Source organism: Ursus americanus, chromosome 24 (assembly GCF_024610735.1).
Source record: "Ursus americanus isolate L20-20 chromosome 24, mUrsAme1.1.p, whole genome shotgun sequence".
Classification (NCBI taxonomy): domain Eukaryota; kingdom Metazoa; phylum Chordata; class Mammalia; order Carnivora; family Ursidae; genus Ursus; species Ursus americanus.
The window spans coordinates 33,306,484-33,328,497 of NC_142150.1; the positions used below are offsets into that span (position 1 = coordinate 33,306,484).

At 36.8% G+C, this 22,014-nt stretch overlaps 2 protein-coding genes and 1 pseudogene across 2 annotated transcripts; 2 read left to right on the plus strand and 1 right to left on the minus strand.

The window, feature by feature from the left end:
• Positions 1-1,861: 1,861 nt before the first annotated feature.
• Positions 1,862-2,801, plus strand: LOC123785229 (olfactory receptor 4P4-like; annotated as a pseudogene).
• An 8,148-nt stretch (positions 2,802-10,949) lies between these two features.
• Positions 10,950-11,911, minus strand: LOC123785230 (olfactory receptor 4C46-like). The gene has a single exon (XM_045786948.2). It carries the CDS (start codon positions 11,877-11,879, stop codon positions 10,950-10,952), a length of 930 nt encoding a protein of 309 aa, XP_045642904.2. The 5' UTR covers positions 11,880-11,911.
• Positions 11,912-20,437: 8,526 nt separating this feature from the next.
• LOC123785231 (olfactory receptor 4P4-like) lies at positions 20,438-21,378 on the plus strand. Its single transcript, XM_045786949.2, is given in 2 exon segments — positions 20,438-21,331; positions 21,334-21,378. Coding segments are annotated over 2 exon segments (939 nt in total).
• The last annotated feature ends 636 nt before the right edge of the window (positions 21,379-22,014 follow it).

A 22,014-nucleotide genomic window follows, 5' to 3' on the forward strand; every position in this document is an offset into this window, starting at 1 on the left:
GAAGACAAAGTATTTCAAATGTTTAGAATCAGCAAATCCTAGAATACGTGTGTATATTGAATGCTCTGTACCACTTCCATATATTCTCAAAAAGACAGCTGGGCATCGGTTAACCCATCAACTTGCATTTTCTTTTCTGCTCAGAGGAAGAATCAAAAGTTTTTCATACTGTCCTTCACGACATCCCTCTCAGGTCTCTCCCATGAAAGCCCCAGACTGAGGAAGAAACAGGAGTTCTGTCTTGTAACATTTACAGTGTGTTACTTTTCAATCCCGAAAAATACTTATATTTTCTTGATATGTCTCTTCTGTTTAGAATCAGAGATTTGAATTGGTCCAGTGATTCCCACATTTCTATTGTTCACAGTCTACTTAGATAAAATTTGCCTGTAAATCAATTTGTTTAGGTAGTTAGGTAGATCTGAAAAATTAAATTGTTTCACCTCGTAAACAAAGATTAGTGTCAGTTGCAGTAAGTAGAAGAGAGGTCAATGATCCGTACACTCCTACGGCTTTTCAGGACCCCTTAGTAACTGTTCACTGCTGAGCACTCTGCGACATCATTATATTCTTTTGTTATGTAAGGAGGCTAGGGAGCCTTGTTAGTGATCCAGATAGCAAAATAGGAACAAATTGAAAGTTTCTACGTTTATGAAGAGGGCCCGTATTGCACGGAGCACTAGGTGTTATACATAAACAATGAATCATGGAACACTACATCAAAAACTAAGGATGTACTGTATGGTGACTAACGCATCTAAATAAATAAATAAATAAATAAATAAATAAATAAATAAATAAATAAATACGATTGATGTCTTATGGTACAGACCATTCAAAAAATGGCATAGCTGTCAACTATGTGCCATCTAAAATCTTTTTGAGGAATATCATTAACATGGATGTTAAGTTTGTGTCTCTACAGATGATGGTTGCTAAATGCTTGTAACGAAAGCATTTTGTATTTTAAATAAACATCTGGGGGCCCAGATATGTCTGTCACTTGAGATTCGGACTAAGGTAGAAGGTGTGCTAGTTTTTGCAAACGCACTAGAATCAGATATTTCCTCATTAGTGGGTAAAATAGCTCTGGGAAGTGCTTTCTCTTTATCCTACACTCATTGTGCATGATTAAATGATGTCTTAAGATATACATTAGATACAAAGATGTGAATTGCTGAATTTTTCATTTATTCATTATTGCCACAAATATCATTGAGTTCTAACTCACCAGGAAGAGTATCTTTGAGTTTCTCTCAGTATCATCCCCTTTTACTGGCATTTGATCTTTAGATTCTATCTAAAATGTAAAATTTTCTGCCAAAGCCATGACTAGTGCATAATTCAAAAATATGTGGGCAATTCAACAATTTTCTTATCCTTTATCAATTGCTATCACAAACACCAATGACAACATATATTTTTAAATTTTTTTTAACCCATGAAATATAAATGTGACAAATGAATGGGTTTCCTGAATATTTTTCAAGATTTCAGTCATTAATTGGTATTCTCTCTTTTCCTGCATTGTTTTCAAGTACTCTTTGCGCTTTAATCTTAAGAGCAATTACATTGATTTACTATAACCCATTTATAATATTTGACCAGGTAGGAACATGTTGTATGCTCTACACAAATTATGCTTCAGTAGTTTAAACAAATGTGCATTTCTTCAGGATTCATTCCCAGAAAATTAAGGGAATTTTCTCGGACAATTTTAAAAGAAGGAAAGTTGATTTTATATGTAAGTTATAAGAACTGGGAAATATAGAAAAAAAATCTTTCCTTGTTTTAGACTAAATAATATAATTAGCAGTCCTTTACCTAAAAGTATAGTTAGTAGTAATAAAATGTATTTTATATGAAAAGCCAGAGAAACATCTCAGAATTCATACTTCTAGGACTTTTGTATGACCAGAACATTCAAATATTTTGCCTTGTGCTTTTCTCATTCAGTTATGTTGCCCTGTTGGCAGGAAACCTTCTGATCCTTGTCTCCACTCGGTGCAGCCCTCTTTTTCACCAACCCATGTACTACTTCCTCATCCACTTATCCGCTATGGACATCTGCTACACCTCTACGGTTACGCCCAAGTTAATTGCTGACCTACTAGTGGAAAGAAAAACCATCTCCTACAGTAACTGCATGTTACAGGTCTTTACAATGCACTTCTTTGGAGGTGTTGAGGTCTTCATTCTTACCGCCATGGCCTTTGATCGCTATGCTGCCATCTGCAAACCTCTCCACTATGTGATTATCATGAACAGGACAAGGTGTCATCTCCTAGTCTTAGCTGATGGGGCTGGTGCAGCCATCAGTGCCTTTCCTCTATTTTCTACTGCAATCGGTTTGCTCTTCTGTCATCCTAATGAAATCAATCACTACTTTTGTGATATTTTTCCTTTGCTAAATGTGGCCTGTACGGATACCTACATCACTGGTATTCTTGTGGTTCCCTTTTCAGGTATGTTTTCCTTAGTGACCTTTATTGTCTTATTTGTTTCTTATGGGATAATATTGTTCACTTTAAGAAATTTCTCAGATGACGGAAGACATAAAGCCCTCTCCACCTGTGGGTCTCATATCACTGTGGTCATCTGTTTTTTAGGCCTGTAATCTTTACCTACCTTAGACCACCTACTACTTTTCCTGAGGACAAAATATTTGCTCTGTTTTATACCATCGTTGCTCCAATGTTCAATCCCCTAACCTACACTCTGAGAAATTCAGAGATGAAAAAAGCCATGAGAAAGGTTTGGTGCCCATCATTATTTCCAAAGGAAGCACGCAGTTAATTTGAAGAATTTTACTGGCTAAGCAACTCTGAGAAAGAAAAGAGGGAGGTGTGAATGAAAAAGGGAGGGCTTTCTCATGGGGTTTGTGGACCATCACTGTCCTGTGGGGAGTGAATGGAAGCAGTAGGACTACAGGTTTAAAGTAACATTGAGCAAGTCCTGATTCTTACAAACCAAAATTAATTGGAATCTAAGTTAATTTTGTGGAGTATTAAGATAGTATAGGTAGGGGAAATGTCATTAGTATCAATCGAGCCAAAGCAAATCAACCAATGCTATATTATTAGTGAATTATAAAGGGAAATATTTTAATCACAGTTTTGATAATATATTGCACTTAGAGGCCAGACCACAGAGTGACAGACATTTTTTGGTCATTCAGAAGTTGTAATCTTAATAAAAAGGAAAAGAAACCAGCAATAATCTAAAACTGAAAGATTAATTTAAATTTCTGATTGAATATATGTGTGTGTGTATATATATATATTTATACCTTTAGTGTATAAAGAAATCAGTTATGCAAATGAATAAATATTTAGAGTAGAATCTGTTTTATTTTTTTAATTTTTTTTTTTTTTTTTTGAGAGAGAGAGAGAGAGAGAGAGCACATGAGTGAGCACGAGCAGGAGCAGGGGGCAGGAGAGCCAGAGTATACATTGAGAGGGAGAAACAGACTCTCCGTTGAGCAGGGATCCTGATGCAGGGCTCCATCCCAGGACCCAGACATCATAGCCTGAGCCGAAGGCTGTCTTTTAACCAACCGAGCCACCCTGGTGCCCCAAGTAGAATCTGTTTTAAAGTGGATTCTGGGGGTCAACTGTCCTGGTGTCCCATTGAAATCAATAATAATAAATAGTGAAGCAGAGTGAGAATCCACAACTCAGAAAGCTGAAACACACTTCCTGGCGTCCCACCTATTGCCCAGAGTTCAGTATCATTTCCCATGAAGTGAAAGAGCTATGAATTAAAATTTATGTGTTGCTCACCTTACCTGCCTAAAACGGGTAACCAATGGTTACTCCTAGGATCCAAAACTCATAGCTTAGCCTAGCCTACCATAACTGTGCTCAGAACACTTACATTTTTAGCCTACAGTTGGACAAAGTCATCGAATACAAGGCCTATTTTGTAAGAAAGCATTGCATATCTCATGTAACTTATTAAATACTGTATTGCATGTAAAAAGTGGAATGGCTATATGGGTACAGAGGGTTCTTAGTATATTGATCATTGACCCTCGTGGTTGATTGGCTGACGGGGAGCTGCACCTCAATGCCCCTGTCCAGCGTCACAAGAGAGGATTGTGCTGCATATCAGTAGCCCGGGAAAGACCCAAATTCAAATTTCAAGACACAGTTTCCACTGCATGTATATCACTTTTGCACCTTTGTAAAGTTGGAAAAGTACAAGTCAAACCATTGTAAGTTGGCGGCCATCTATGTATGTATGACATTCTAGAAAAGGTAAAACTATGGAAACAGCAAAAGATCAGTCCGTGGATGCCAAGGATTAGGGAGGGGAGGGAGGAAGAGGTGGAGCACAGAGGATTTTAGGGTGGGGAATCTGTTCTGTATGTCCCTGGATGTTGGAGAGTGTTATCATACATGCCAGAACCCACAGAAGGTACAACACCAAGGGTGAAGCCTGATGTAAACTGGATTTGGGTTATAATGATGTCCCAGTGCAGGGCACTGGGGGTATATTGGATCTCTGTAGTCACTCCTCTATTTTGTATGAAAGTAAAACTGCTCTAAAAAATAACGTTTATTAATCACAAAATACATTGCAGTGCAATACCTAACGAAAGTCATCTTGTAACTAAACTAAGAGTCTTCTGAAATAGTTTTTCTAGTGAACATAGATAATACATTAAAACTTTACAACTGTAACGTAAGGCATTTTGTTCATGCTTCATAGCACTTAAAATAAGCTATCTTTAGAAACACAGCCATTGTGACAGAGAAGGGACTGGAGAGTGGAATTTTATAAGAAGGGAGAGAGTTACAATACCGAAATAATTTTATTTATATATTTATTCATTCATTTATTTATTTATTATTTAAGATTTTATTTATTTGGGAGAGCACACTGCAGGGTGGGGGAGTAGAGACGACCCTTTGAGCAGGGAGCCAGACACTGGGACTGACCCCAGGACCCACGGATCGTGAGCTGAGCTGAAGGCAGAGGCTTAACTGACTGAACCGCCCCGGTGCCCCTGCAGGAGTTTTAGATTAGACACATGCGATGCAGGAGCTACAAGCATTCTGCAGGCACCGTGCAAAGAAGCATGGACAGCAGGAAAAATAGTGAGGGAGAAAAAACTAGGTCAAGTTTTTATAAAAAAGAGAAATTGTACAAACTACCTTCTCAGCAGCTACCAATAAAGAAACAAAAGTATGGCGTGATTTGGCTTTATGTTTTGAAAGAGCATCATAAAACATTTATCAGTCTAAATATTGAAAGGGAAAGTGTTTAAAATGACCGACTTCTTTACTAGAAGAGAGATCATCTTCATGCGTAGGAAGGGTACATCAATAAAATGAACAATATCATGTAATCGGCAATCAGAGTAAAAGTCACAAATCACCAGCACACCTGAAGTCCTCTTCCTACTTCTTTAAAGTCACCACCTTCGGAAAGTAATCACTATCTTCATCTATAAAACTGATGAAATATCCCTGGTGTTTGAATCTGTAGAAAATCAGTCATGCAGATTATACTCTCTACATGCCTGTTCTTCTCATCGGTATGTTCGTGAGATTCATTCTTTATGTTTTATCTATTTCTTGATTATTTTCATTGATCTGGGGTATCTCACTGCATGCATATAGCACAATTGATCCATTCTCTTGTTGCTAGACATTCAGGCATTTTGTATTCAAGCATATTGTGAGTAGAGTTTGATATTTTGAAACATGCATTTTGTTGACTATACATCATCTATTGATATGTGCTTTTTACAAAAGATGCACCCAAATCCTAGGGCATGAAAAAATGGAAACTGAAAGCATGAAAAGCATGGAGCAGTCAAAATGCAGTAGTATTAGTTATTTTATTTTATTTTATTTTATTTTATTTTTGGATATATTTTATTTACTAGTTTGAAAGAGAGAACAAAAGAGGGGGGAGTGGCAGGCAGAGGGATAGAGAGAAGCAGGCTCCTTGCACAGCAGGGAGCCCTATGTCAGGCTGCATCCCAGGACTCTGGGATCATGACCTGAGCTGAATGCAGACATTTAATCAAATGAACTACTCAGGCACCCAAAATGCAGTAGTGTTGGAAGCAGCGGTATATATATTTGATATTATTTTGTTTATATATATATATATATTTAAATAACAGACCTTAAGGCAAGAGCCAATAACAATTCTTAAAATCACTCAGTATTGATAGAATTTGCAACACTGACACATGCACAAATCTGAATGTGTATAAAGGTAGAAGGATATAGAGGATTTGATCCAAGTAATAAGCAGCTAGCTATGGGTAAATAAAAAACCCTACGCTCATCAGCGGCTGAGTGGATATGAGTTATTTAAAATAATTGATCCTATTTTATGCCACAAGTATATTCTCAACAGGTGTCAAATTACCTGTGCCACTCAGAGCCACTTGTCTAATGACAATTCAGTTAAAGTACGAAACAATAAGAAAGGAGTAAGAGTCAATCTCAAATATATGGTAATTTTAGAATCCTTTTAAATAAAAACAGTGAAAATAAATCATAATAGAAATTGGAGAATAATAAAAATAAAATTGATAAAAAAACTATTTATCAAAAAAGTATGCCAATGCTTAGAGGTAAATCCCTATAGCCTGTGTTAAAATACAAAATACATTATTACATCAATAGATGATGTATTACCACCTAATTGTAACTACACTTGATCTTAGACAAAGCACGAGGTGTTGAATGTCAGTAATGTTTCACTAAATTCTACACCAAAAACTAACATAACACCGTATGTTAACAAACTGGAATTTAAATAAAATTGGAAACAAACAAAAATAAATAAACAAAAAAAATAAGTTTTACACCTGAAACTAATATTAGACTAACTAATATTAGACTAGCTAACTAACTGGAATTGAAATAAAAACCAAAAAAACAAAACAAAACAAAAAAAAACCCTAATTGTAACAATGCCCCAAACATTACCTATAAATACTTTAGAACAAGCAACATATTTATTTGTAAAATATTAAAAGTTATTTCTTTGGAATCGGGAAGAATTGACACTTCGTATCACCAGTTCACATTAGCATTATTTAGTATTATACTGAAGGTGTTGATTAATCCAATAGGACAAAAAAAAAAAAGGAAAAAGTGATAAGGATTATATCAACAACAAATACAATACTATTTCTAAGGACCCTACAGAAAATATAAGTCATAAGAGGATATGTTGAACAGCTATATGCTAAATTTAAACAGACTGACAATGCCAAGTGCTGGTGACGTTGTGGGGAAACGGGAACTCTCATTCATTGCTGGTGGGAATGTAACACAGCATCACCACTTTTGAAAACACATTGGCAGTTTCTTAAAATGCTAACATACACTTAAGATAAATGACTCAGCAATTCCACTCTTAGGTATCCACCCAAGAGAAATGATAATCTGTGTCCACACAAACTCTTGTCCATGAATGTTCACAGCAGCGTCATTCACTCTGGCCCTTAGTGGACACAATTCAAAGGTCCATCAGCTAGTGAAGAAGTATACAAGATGTGGTAGAGCCGTACTGTGCAATACTATTCTTTCTAAAGAGGAACAAACTACCAATAATACAGTGTGATAAACCTCTAAAACACTATGGTAAAGGAAGAAGATAATATTGTCTTTTAAAAGTATTTATTTATTTATTTATTTATTTATTTATTTATTTATTTATTTTTTAAAGATTTTATTTATTTATTTGACAGAGATAGAGACAGCCAGCGAGAGAGGGAACACAAGCGGGGGGCGAGGGGGAGTGGGAGAGGAAGAAGCAGGCTCATAGCGGAGGAGTCTGATGGGGGGCTCGATCCCATAACGCCGGGATCACGCCCTGAGCCGAAGGCAGACGCTTAAGGACTGAGCCACCCAGGCGCCCCTAAAAGTATTATTTTAAGGGGCGCCTGGGTGGCTCAGTCCTTGAGCGTCTGCCTTCGGCTCAGGGCGTGGTCCTGGCGTTCTGGGATCGAGTCCCACATCAGTCTCCTCCGCCGGGAGCCTGCTTCTTCCTCTCCCACTCCCCCCCCCCCCCGCTTGTGTTCCCTCTCTCACTGGTTGTCTCTCTCTTTGTCAAATAAATAAATAAAATCTTTTTTAAAAAAGTTAAAAAAAAATAAATAAAACTATTGTTTTAAAAAGTCTGTTTCTCTCCCGGTTCTGCTATGTGGTTTCACAAATGAATCAAGGGAAAAACGGATGTGTCCTCGAGATTCCCTAGATCTCTGACCAAAGCTCTGCGGATTCCTTTATGTCCCAGCAGTAGCTGTCAGTGTGTGTAAAACTTGGATCCTCAGTTCCATCCTGTACCCAGAAATGACAATTCTCACGGTAAATGTAGTTGTTGCCGCTCACCTCCGCTGTGTTTGTACCCCGTTTTTAATCTCCTTCCTTCTACTTCTTCTTCCCTTAGTAGCTGTCCAGAAACTGTGGGTAATGGCCCACTGCCCTTGGAATAAAATCTAACTTTATGTAAGAACAGCGTTGTATGTAGAATTCATTATAAGTTGACCAAAGCACACTTTTTTGATCTTAGCATTCACGATGATGGATGGGACTCAGTATGTTTACATCAGGTCAAACATGCATAGATTCTGAACCTGTCATATTTTAATTGTGAGGTTTGCACCAATTGGCTTCAGGTCCATGAGCCTTCTTGAATTAATTAATCTGCACATTTTGGATAAGCCAATGACTCAAAGGAGGTTTTATAAGAATACACGTATTAGGACGGCCAAAATATGGGACACTGTCACCAACAAATGCTGGTGAGGATGTGGGAACGGGAACTCTCATATATTGCTGGTGCAAAAGCAAAATGGTGCAGCTATTTAAGAAGACAGTTTGCCAGTTTTTTTGTCCTTTTTTTTTTTTTTTTTTACAAAACTAAAGCAATTTAGCAATCACACTCCTTGGCATTTACCCAAAGGAGTTGAAAATTTATGTCCACAAAAAAACCCTGCACACGCATGTTTAACAGCAGCTTTATTCATAATTGTCTGTACAATTGGAAACAGCCAAGACATCCTCCAGTAGGTTAGGATAGATAAACAGACAGTCGAGTATAAATCAGTGCCAAGAGTAATAAGCTACAGGCCATGAAAAGATACGGAAGACCCTTTCAATGTGTTCCCCTTGGTACGTGGCATTCAGCTCTATCACAATTATGACATTCTTCTTGTCTTCCCTGTCACTAACTTTCCAGTTTCATATCTTACTAATTAGACTTTAAGGAGCTCAGTGTCAGGGTTATAACCCCACACACAGCAGGGGCTCAATAATTAATTATTATATGAATAGATGAGCCAACAGCCACAACATATTGAGATGATTAGATTTTCTGCATACCCTTCTCCACCCCCTGGTCTTTGTTATGCATCCTCTCCTAGGAATCCTCTCAGGCGACAGGTGCCTATTCATTCTGATGATTCCCTTTCAATTTCTGTGCCCCTTTTTCATGTGCTTTTATCTAGGAAATCTTCCTGACCCCCCTGGTCTTTGTTGTGCATCCCTCAAACATGCTTTCTTAGCACCCTGTGCTGCCACTACCTTCTGAACATTTATAACATGGTTTTGTCATTTTCTGCTCCACTCTGGGTGTCTCTCAGTGGATACAATGCTCTCTGAAAGCAAAGACCCAGGTTCCTTTCTATTCGCACTTGAAGCCCCAGCAACCATCAGTGTGTCTGATGTAATTTGGGGCTCAAGACATTTCTACTGATTAATGAGTGAGGGATGGAAGGAATAGAGTATATTTATCCTGAAGTTGTTTTGTTTGTAGATGAAGCCACATATTTTTTAAAACAGCCTTTCATAATGAAATGTTACAAAGAAGTAAACTAATTAACAGACGGAAATGATATGAACAGCTCAAGTACATAAGATGATGAAATCTTACTGACAGCAGGGAGAATATCAAGATAAGCTATTTGCAGGGGGCCCTCGTGGCTCAGTAGGTTAAGCGTCTGTCATTGGCTCAGGTCATGTTCCCAGGGTCCTGGGATTCAGCCCCACATCATTTTCCCTCCTGGGTATAGAGCCTACTTCTCCCCGTCACTCTGCCTGCCACTTCCCATTCTTGTGCCATCTTTCTCTCTCTGTCAAATAAATAAATAAAATCTTTAAAAAAGTTATTTTAAAAAATCTATCTTCTCCTTCACTGAGAATATCAGTTTCAATTTCTTTCTCATTACACAGGTTAGGCAGCAGTTAAAACAAACTGGCTTCTCAAAGATCTAGCTAGAATTCTGAGTCTGAATCAGAGAAAAGTAGGAAAAAGTCCCTTGTCTCCAGTACTATTCTTCTGCTCTACATTTTCTTGACTATATCCATCTTCCATTATACCATTATCAGTCATTCAATATTTGTGGTGCCCCAGGCATTATGCTTCCTTGTACAAATTTTTAACAAGTAGTCAAATACTCTATAGAGTGTGACTTCAAATAACTAGAAATTCCTCTCAAATAATAAGGTGTTCATTTTTTTGAGTCTTCATTCTTTCTGATGGGTTAGCAGCCTATGATAGGTAACATAAGCAATACAAAACTACTCTAAGCCTAAAAGAACATTTGGAAACTTGGGGTAATCTTTGTTACCCCACAGATGTTAAATGGCGCTTTGCTTTTATAACCCTAGCGTTGTTTTATACCATAATTTTAAAGGCAACATGTTATCATCAACCTGGTGTATAAAAATGAGCAGAATTCTTTACACAAATATGTTAGAATTTATAGATATGGAATATATATATATATATATATTTATATTAGTCTGTGGTTACATTTTCTGTTTCTTGCACACATTTTTCTTAGACTCAGTGCAGAATCTTTCATAGCATTTTACAATTTTCTTTATTTGGTAAGTATTCCTTGCTGAGATCATCCAAATTGCCCATTTGACCTTTGCTTCCATTGCATCAATGTTGAGCTTCGGGCGTATTTATTTCTCACCTGAAATAACTTTTCTACTACACAATTTCTTTATGGCATTTTTCATCTGGTCATTTCTCAAGGCATAGATTAAGGGGTTTAACATGGGCGTTATCATAGTGTAGAACACAGCAACTGCTTTATCAATAGATAAAGTAATTGCAGGTCTCATGTAAACAAATATACAGGGCACGAAGAATAGGACAACCACTGTGATGTGGGAGACACAGGTGGAGAGGGCTTTGCGTCTCGCCTCCAAGCTGTGGTTCCTCAGAGAATGCAGAATGACCACATAGGAGACGATCAAGAGGAGGAAGTTTAAGACACAGATGAAACCACTATTGGCAGCAACGAAGAGCCCTAGACTGTGGGTATCAGTGCAGACAAGATTGAGCAAAGGGTTCAGATCACACATAAAGTGATCTATGACATTAGGGCCACAGAAGGGTAAAGTGATGATAAAGAGGATCTGTATGGCTCCATGAAGAAAGCCTCCAACCCACGACACTCCCATTAGCAGGACACAAACCCGCCGATTCATGATGGTCATGTAGTGCAATGGCTTGCAGATGGCCACATAGCGGTCATAGGCCATCACAGTAAGCAGGATGACATCAGCACCTCCAATGAAGTGTTCCCCAAAAATTTGAGTTATACATGCATTGAATGTGGTGGTCTTCTTTTCATGGAGTGAATCTATGATTAGTTTAGGGTTATTAACAGAAGAATAGCAGGCATCAATGAAGGAGAGATTGGCAAGGAAAAAGTACATGGGGGACCTCCATAATGGGCTGGCTGTGATAGTGACCACGGTGAGGACATTTGCTACCACAGAGGTGACGTAAATCACCAAAAACACAACAAATATGATTTTCTGCATCTTTGGATTCTCTGTGAGCCCCAGTAGAACAAACTCTGTCACGTTGTTCCTATTCACCATTATTTCATATTATGATTAATTGCATTACCTGAAAAAAAATTTCTTTTGATTAATATGACCTTGAATTTATTAAGCTTCCTCATGTTGTTAAAAATAAATATCTAGATTCTAATGATTTGTGGATTCTATGAGATTTTCTGAGATAGAAACTAAGTTTTGAGTTCTTTAAGATTTTTTGATTTATCTCCTTGGTGAAGTTTCCGTTGAGCATGGACAGCAGGAACTTTGTAAGCACACAGGCAGGAGATCGTCTGTGCACACGTCATCGTGTGCGGTGACTAAGCCTAACATGAAGTAGTAGATTGTACACATAGTGGCCGCTAAGTAAGAAAGGGGAGGTAGTTTATGAGGTAAAAGCTATGAATGCGAGGTTAAGGAATTTTCCCTCTATCCTTAGGAAATGGGAAACCATGGGAAGACCTTGAGAATATAGGTGGAAAACAGAAGAATAATTTGAGGAAAGGGGAATAAGGGATATAATTTAATAAAGGTCTTCATGTGCCTTGGATGAAGTGGGGTGAGGTTCCGTAAGGGGTTGGAAGCCAGAGACAGAAACCCCAGTTACGTGATTATTTATAATTGTTGACATAGAGGTAACGGTGTTGTTGGTGGGTATGTAAAGAAAGTATACAAAAGCTACTATAAACATGATTCATAATGCTTATTGTCTAAATACAATAATATTATATTAGTATATATTATATACACATACATATAGAGTTTAATAATTGATTACTATGTTCATGGCATAATATCAAGTGTTGTGTAGATAGGATCTCTTTAAATACTGATAAAGTCCTGTGTGTTTTGTATTATTCCATCCAGTTTGAGATGAGGAAACAGTGTCAGAGAATTAAGTTGATGGTGATAGTAACAATGACAATATTTACTAAAATTGAATATTTAGTGACTCTGAGTGTTTTTGCAGACATTTGGTGATTTAATCACAACCACAAACCTGCAAGATAATTCCGGCTATTGCTTTTATACTTATTTTATACATTATGTAATAGAAACGTAGAGAAGTTAAAGATCCTGCCAAGATCCAGATGCTAATTAAGGGCAGAACCAAGATTAGTTCAGATTATTTTTGTTCATGTTTTTCCTCCAAATTCTTACCCATGCCCTGTATTGTCATAATTAACAACATTGAACTAGTAATCTCCTTTTTATATGACCTTAACAATTATATTTGCTTTATTACTATTTTGGAGGCACGTATATATAACACAATTTCCTTAGGGGACACACACACACACACACACTGACATACTTGAACACCCAGTTATCAAATAAAATGTAGTAATGTATTCATTGAAAGATCTTTTTATCTTTAAATGTTGAATGTTTATGTTGAATGTTGAAAAGGATTTCCACTGCGGTTAAGTGTTTTGGTTTGAAATTCATGAAGACCAGGTTAGAATTCTGATGTTTCCACTTGCATCTTCTTTTATCTGGAGTACCTTTCTAGCACATTACATCCTTATTTCCTCATCTATAAGGCAAAATTAATAATATCCGTATCAAAGGTTTTTATGAGAGCTGTGTAAGGAAACCTATTTGAACGTATCACCACCGTGGTGTGCACACAGAAGACTTTCATCTATTCTGTAACTGTGTAGGCACCTAGGATACAGGAATTTTTGACATTTTGAGTGATAGTTAGGCAATAATTTAACTGTGAAAGAAGTTCAGGAAGAATCCTCTCCAATTTTACTTTAAAAGAAGGCATACAGACTCAATTATCTGTAGCCTTTGTTACCAGAAAGAATTCTCCATTCCTGCTTGGACTACACAGCTGATGACATACATCATTTATTATTCATAATGAAGTCTCTTCTATGTGAGAAGTGCATTTACATTTTGTTTTCACTCTCATGAGTAGTCTAGATGATTAAACTAGATGTCTCATTGCAAAAACATGCCGTTTGGTGACAAAGAGCAGGGTCCTACAACTGGCTTCAATTCCTTGATTTTTAAATTGTTTATCTGTCAGCTTAGGTGAATGATATTTACCAACTGTCCTTTGAAGAGCTGTGGTGAGGATGGAATGCACTAATACTATATTTGAAGGGACTGAAACAATGATTAATGTATATGGGAAGGAACAATGTTTAAGATGCATCAGCAATAATAAAAACTTACCTTACAGACTTAGAAGACCTTCATGATGTTTGGGGGTGTTGAGAAATAACCCCATCTTCAAACTGACCTCTTCTTAGATAAGTAACTTTCAATATGAAAGATAAGACACACTCAGGAAGAGACTATGCAAATAAGTTGATATCAAATCAAGTTTTTAAGAAAGTGTTTTTATCAATCAAAAGCTTCCCTTCTAGCTGAAAGCCTCAAAAAGTTTTTATACAACCCTTGGGATTTGAATTTAGAATGGATTCTTTTGAAGCACTGTGGAGAAGTCACCTACAGATGTCTCTGGTCCCATAGCCAAGAGGCAAGAAGTATGGAGTAAACACATGCAAATGGCTCATTCTAACCTTAATGAATCTTGCTCTGCAAATGTGATCAACAAAAGTCATTTTCACCTTGCACTACATGGGTATTTAAAGAGGTTTCCATAAAGGTTCAAGGGCTTTGGTGCTGTTTCTCTCTCTCCCAGGAATTAATTATCTCCTCTGACAGAAAGGCTTTTTCTTAGAAACCATGTTGAAGAGACATGTTTAACAAACAGCCAATTTTGAATAGAGAATTGCGTGTCCTGTACTTGGAACCCAAACATGTAGGAATCCCCTTTCTCTGAGTGATCCTGAGTTTCTAAGAAAGCTGAATGTCAGGCAAATAGGAAAATGGCGTAATTCCAGTGTGGGGACCTGTGATGGAGTTAACTTGTTGATTCACGTCACAGAGAGAACTTCTGTCTACCTAGCAGCAATAAAACTTTGTTGGAACCTGCTACTGATTGCTTGAGAGCAAGAGCGGTGAGGGCATGAAATCAATGGCAGCCCTTTTAAAGTTCTGGACTCCAAAAGCTGCTTTGTGTTCTTGTTGTTGTTTAGTCTTTGTTTGTTTGCTTGTTCATTTTTACATTCACCAAGAGGCCAGAAGTAAATAGGCCTCTATAGGGGAAGAAAGATTTTGCTTTTTTCCTTCTCTGTTCTTTGGCTGATCTAACAATTAAATTGACGTAAAACAGATTAACAGGAGAAAACAACTTTTATTTCATACGTATGGGAACCCCAAAGCAATGAAACTCCCTGATACTCAGGCAACTGAGGTTTATATGCTATTCTGAGCTAGGAGAAGGGGGTGAAGATTCAATGGGCCCCAGAGGGGAATTTGGACAAGCAAGCGCTGCAGAGTCCCCCACAGTTTACCATGTCTACCCCACACTCTTTCTAATTATCTCTGGTGGTACCTCTCTTCCTGGACCAGGCCCTCTGTCTAAATCCTTTCAGGCAGTTACTGGAGAAGAAATAAATTCCCCTTGAATCCTTTGGGTCTGATTGTTTTCAGCTCAGAACAATCTACATGTCAAAGTGGCACACGGGGGCAGCCTGCCCTGAACCCCATCAGTTAGAATCCTTCATTTACTCGGAGTTACTAAATGTTCAAAGCCTGGAAGCTAGTGTTAAATTTAGAAATATCCTTTTTCTTCCTTAATGGCTATTTGGGCCAGTTATTTAGAATCTAGTAACTTCTCGTGTTCTTATATGCATAACAGTGGTAAAAATACTTACATCAACATATGCACTATTGTAAGTCTTAAATAATTTAATGAATTTTCTTAAGATTTTATTATTTATTTGAGAAAAAGAGAGAGAGAGAGAGAAGGAGTGGGGTGAGAAGAGGGAGATTGAGAAGCAGACTCCATAACGATCGGGGGCTCAATCCCAGGACCTCAAGATCATCCCAGGACCCTGAAAAATGAGAGCCAAAGTTAGACAGATAACTGCCTGAGCCACACAGGTGCCTCTTTCTCTGAAATTTTTTTGTATCTATTTTACTTCTCCTACTTTCCATGTTCATGGGGAAAGAAAGGTTTATTATTTTATCGTTCCTTTTATTTGTCTCCTCTCCCCCAACCATTGATTTCAGCAATGTTAGTCCCAAACCACAAAGAGTTTTCACCTGTTTTCATGTTGAAGGTCATTGATTGTATTGATCTAACTACCCTACAAGCATAAGATCTTGGTAACGGGTCATACTTGGACTATAAATGCTTGTGGGTGCCTATCGTTGCTCTGTCTCATCCCAAACTTTCCTGACAGCAAACCAAATACTATTTCAGGCTACATTGCTTTCCCTCTGATTCCTCAGAAAGCTGGATGAATACAGAACAGTCAAATTTTCCTGAACAGCTCCGACTATGGCCGTTTTGGATCTCCAGAGATATAGCACTTGAGGCAAACTTAAGACAGAAGTGGAAAGCAGCACCCAAGGCAACCGGGGACGTCACTCTGGACAGCGGTTTAGCAACACTTGGCCAGGATCTCTCTGGAAATGCCTTTGGGAATGTAATTACTTACAGCTTTCAAAGAATTATTAAGTTCTGTGCTGTCACTTGAGTTTATATTCTGTGTGTCTCAACCAAATTTTCTTCAAGAATAAGCAGAAAGTCGATGATTTCCAGGACCTAAATACTCCTGTTATCTTTTTCAGGAATTTAAAAATACTTTTATTTTTTTAGTGAGCTGGCATTGAGATCTTAAATCAGTGTTTGAAAATCCTAGCCTACTTTCCTGGGGCATAACAATGCCTTCTTCATCACTGATAGGTTTCGTAAATATTTGAAGTCCACTTCCCTTGTAAACCTGTAGAAGGTGTAAGTCACACTGAGATTTCCAAAATATTTGTAGAGAATTAATCTGGAAGTACGTGAATTACTGATTTATAATTCTCTTCACTTTATTCCGGATTTTGACGCTGGGGATGATTTGGCACAGTGAGTATCTGGGGGATGGAATTCTACCTGATGTAGCCTAAAACTAACCTGGCAGCCACTCAGATCTTATGGTTAGTGAGTTGTCGTTGTCACCTTGGTTTGGGAAGGGTCCCACCAACCTCGAGCTTGACTAATTATATGCTCTTGGTCCATATGATTTCATTCTAAAGTCTATAATGTCTTTTGCAGTATTTGGTAATTCTATTACTATAAAACAGCTTTACAATATGTTAATTTTAATTGTGTATTATTTGTAAGCAAAATTCCAGTTAATAACAATGAAATTAAAGCATTTTCTAGTTGGCAGTGAATTTGATTATGTCCAATTATTGTTCTTATGTACAACGTTCCATATTTCTGTTAAGAAATAGCCCTGTTTATGGTTGAATATTTACAAAATGAAGAATTTCCTATATTTCAAATGTATTTCCTATATTCCTTGCCATCCTAGAATAGACTAATTTCACCTGAGTCAACTGTTAAGTTTATAGCATGCTATTCAGTTACACTAAGGGAAAATATGAGCGTGTGACAGATGCTTTATTTATTTATTTTTTGTATATATTTGAGAGAGGGAGAGAGAAAGAGAACACGAATGGTGGAGAGGCACAGAGAGAAGGAGAAGCAGACTCCCTGCTGAGCAGATAGCTGAATGCAGGGCTTGATTCCAGGACCCTGAGATCGTGATCTGAGACAAGGACAGCCACTTAATTGACTGAGCCACCTGGGCAGCCATGATGGAAGCTTTAATTTAAGCATGAGAGCCTCTATTCTTATACTGATAGTTTAACCAGAAGTGCATTCAGGATTTTTATTTAGTATTACCAAAGAAGTGAAATAATCATTTTATTTTTATTGTTCAAAAAAATCAGGCTGAGAGTTAGGGTTAGGCATTCGCTAGGTGACCAATTTGCCATCAAGCTAACGTAAATATTTTCCCCAAAAGATTGTTGAACTTGAAGTTTACCTTCTCAGTTATGAAAACCATGTTATGAATGTTTTTTTTCCTTTATTTTTCCACTGGCCTTGGTTGTCTGTGGGTGCGTGACACTTTCTGTGGTTCTAAATTAATCCATTATGAACCACACGTGTCACGGGATATTTCTTATTACCTCACGTACTTCTCTTTAAAATTCTGAATTTTGTAATGCTATCCTAATTGTAAAAGGAGTAAGATGAAGTTTAAAGAGATGAAGCAATTGGCCCAAGGATTGCCCTGGTCGGTTTCTCTAAGACGCCTCCATGTTTCTACCTCTTCCTGTGTTGCTACCCGTCTAACCACTTGTTCACTGGTTGCCTGATGTTCTTTCTGCATCAACTGTAACTTCAGTTTTTACCTAAGAGGGGTCCATAATATCTCTGCAGTCAAAATGTTGTTTTTACGACAAAATTCTCCTCTCCTTTTCCCTTTACAGCTGCTCTCTGCAGCAATCTTGTATAATGGTCCCTCAGGTTACAGGGTGAGATAGATGGGAAGCACTATTGTAAGTTCAATGCCAACGATGGTCTAGAAACCAGGAAGAATCCTGATTTAAGCAATTTACATTGTTAGTGAATCTGAAGGAAAATTATTTAAAATGATTTAGAATGAGAGATTTCCAGATGACATTTATGTTAAATAGTCCATATATCTTTATGTCCATAAATACTCAGAAAGTCAGACTGGTGTCTGTTCACCCATCGTCTTGCATATTCTTTTCTACTCAGATATGGATTCAGAATAGTCTTTTCATGCATTTCTCATGACACCCTTCATTATCCCACTCAGCTCTCTTCCATGAAATTAGTCCCAAATTGAGGGGAAATCAGGATTTCTGTCTCCAGACATTCACAGCATGTTTCTTCCCCATCCTGAGAAATGCTTGGAGTCTCTTGATCTGAGTTTCTTCTTTTTAAAATCAGAGATTTAGATTAGTCAAGTGAATTCTGCTTTTAAATTCTTTGCAGTTTTCTTGTATAATAATTCTTTTTGAACCAAATTATTCTAGGTAAATAACTTTATCTGAAAATTTAATTTATTTCTCCCTCATTAATAAAGAAACAGCATCACTTGCAATGAGTAGAAAATAGGTCAATGAACTCTACCTCCCTAAAATTTTTCAATACTCTTCAGTTAAGGTTAACTGCTGAATAATCTGTAACTCATCATTATTTTCAAAAAAAACAATAGAAACACACTAAAAATTACTCCTTCGTGAAGTTAGAGTTTTGAATAATAATTTAAAATGGAATTGCTCTCTTACAATATGGACCATTTTCTTAACTCTCTCTATATATGAATATAATATAATGTGATATAATATTATATAATAAATATATACAAAGAGATAATATATATAAAATATAAAGAGAGGTTATAATATATATATACAGTCTCCAAGACTATAAAACACATAGATACTGATTTTGAGATTCACTACTGTTGATAGTTTCTATATAATTTTGCTACAAAAGCATTCTGGGTTTTTTAAAAATAGACATCTGGAGGCCTAGATATGACTGTCCCATCAGATCCAGTGAAATATAGAAAGTGCCCTAGGGACAGATAATTCCTCATCAATGTGAAAATAATTCCTGGAAGGGTATTCTCTCTATTCCTAACTTATTTTGTACTGATTAAATAATGTCTTAAAATTACACTTCAGATACAAAAGATGCAAATACATGAATGTTTCATTAATTTTGTTTCAACAAATATCACTGAGTACTACTTGAACACTACCTGACCACGTAAGTCTGACTAATGTTACGCTCTGTATCATCCCCTTTTATTGACTTTGGTTCCTTAGATTGTATTTAAAACACATGAAACTTTTAGCAAGAGCCATAGCATATGCACAGTTTAAACATACTTGGGAAATTTAATGATTTTATCTGTCCTTTAATGATCGTCATCACAAACTTCGATGACAATATTTACATTTTTAAAATTCTCGTTAACACATGAAATGTAAATGGGAGAAATGAAGGAAATTGCTAATTATTTTCCACAATTTCAGTCATGAATTGATATTCTTCATTTTGCTGTATACTTTTCCACCATTCTTTGCTTTTTTAAAAAAACAGTGATTCCATTGGTTAAGCATGACCCATTGGCAATGTTTGGTCACATAGCAAAGAAAGAGTGTGCTTTATACAAATTAACTTTTAGCAGTTCAGGCTGTATACCTGCATTTCCTGAGAATGGGATCCCAGATAATTCATGAAATTTGATGAGAAAATGTTGAAAATAGGAAACTTGACCTCATGTATTAGCCACACATTCAAGATGTACGCAACAAAGCATTTTTTGACTGGGGACAACTTTTAAAATTGTCTTTCTTATCTAAATAATACAATTAATGATAATAATTAGTCTTTAATTTTCAAAACATCATTTAAATATTTAAAAATCATTACCAATAAAATTGAGTAACATAATTATCCTCTTTATAAAATTATTCCACAATACTTCTACAAAATCAAAGACAATGAAACAAGAGAAAAGAGCTTAATTTAAGAAATCAAGAACAATTACTATTAATATGATATTCAAGTCAATCTACTCTTAGTGAATTTTATATCGTTGTGTTCATACTGTTAAGTTTTCACCAAATTTCTCTTTATTTCATTCAGATACATAACTCATTTGCGTGTAACATACAGCAAGCTCAAGTATATGGAGAGGCAGAGAAACATCTCAGAATTCATTCTTCTAGGACTTTCGTATGACCAGAACGTTCAAATATTTTGCTTTGTGCTCTTCTTATTCTGTTATGTTGCCCTGTTGGCAGGAAACCTTCTGATCCTTGTCTCCATTCGATGCAGCCCTCTTTTTCACCAACCCATGTACTACTTCCTCATCCACTTATCCTCCATGGATATCTGCTATACTTCTAGCATTACACCCAAGTTAATTGCTGACCTACTAGGGGGGACAAAAACCATATCCTATGGTAATTGCATGTTACAGCTCTTTGCCATGCACTTCTTTGGAGGCATTGAGATCTTCATTCTTACCGCCATGGCCTTTGATCGCTACGCTGCCATCTGCAAACCTCTCCACTACATGCTTATCATGAACAGGACAAGGTGCAATCTCCTAGTCTTGGCTGCTTGGGCTGGTGGCGCTCTCCATTCTTTCCCTCAATTAATGATGACAATCCAATTGCCATTTTGTGGTCCTCATGAACTTGATCACTACTTTTGTGATATCTTCCCATTGCTGAAAGTCGCCTGCACTGATACTTACATCACTGGGGTCCTTGTGGTTGCCGATTCAGGTATGGTCGCCTTAGTTACCTTTGTTGTCTTATTTGTTTCTTATGTCATTATATTGTTTAGTCTAAGACATCACTCAGCTGAGGGAAGACACAAAGCCCTCTCTACCTGTGGGTCTCATATCACTGTGGTCGTCTTATTTTTCGGGCCTTCAATCTTTGCCTACCTTCGACCTCCAGCCACTTACCCTGAGGACAAAGTGTTTGCTCTATTTTACACCATCATTGCTCCTATGTTCAATCCCTTAATCTATACGCTGAGAAATACAGAAATGAAAAATGCTATGAGAAAAGTTTGGTGTCAAACATTATTTTCAAAGGAAGTACACAATTAATTTGAGGAAACATATACCTAAGGAACTTTATATAGAAATGGGCTTGATGTGACTAAAGGAGCTAAGAAATATTTCATAGTCTATATTCTATCACTATCATGAATGGAATGCATGAAAGAAAGAAGAATTAGAAAGAAACTTAAAAGGATAGCTAAATGAATCTTAATTCCCACATACCAGAATTAATTGAAAACTCAATTTTATGGAGTATTAAGGAGGTGTGATAGGGTTACCTGCAGAAAAAACTGTCTGGGCCAAAGCAAATAAAGCAACACTATATGGTCAGTGAATTACAAAGGCAAAACAATTTTAATGATAATGCTATTAAAAATCCTGGGCTTATATGACAGTCATAGTGATATATATATTCTGCAGTAGTGATGAAGTTGAAATCTAAAATTAAAATAATGACTTCTAATCATCATGAATATCCTTATGATAAAACATTCATTTATACTTCCTCTAGTGTTATTCAGAAATCAGCTGTGCAGCGTAGAAATCAGTATAGCAGAACCTATTTTAAAGTGGTTCTTGGTGATCAATTCTCCTGAATTCATATTAAAAATAATAGTAATACCTAGTTAAGACAGAGCAAGAGTCAATAATTCAGGATGCTAAAAACATAATTACTTGTTATTCCA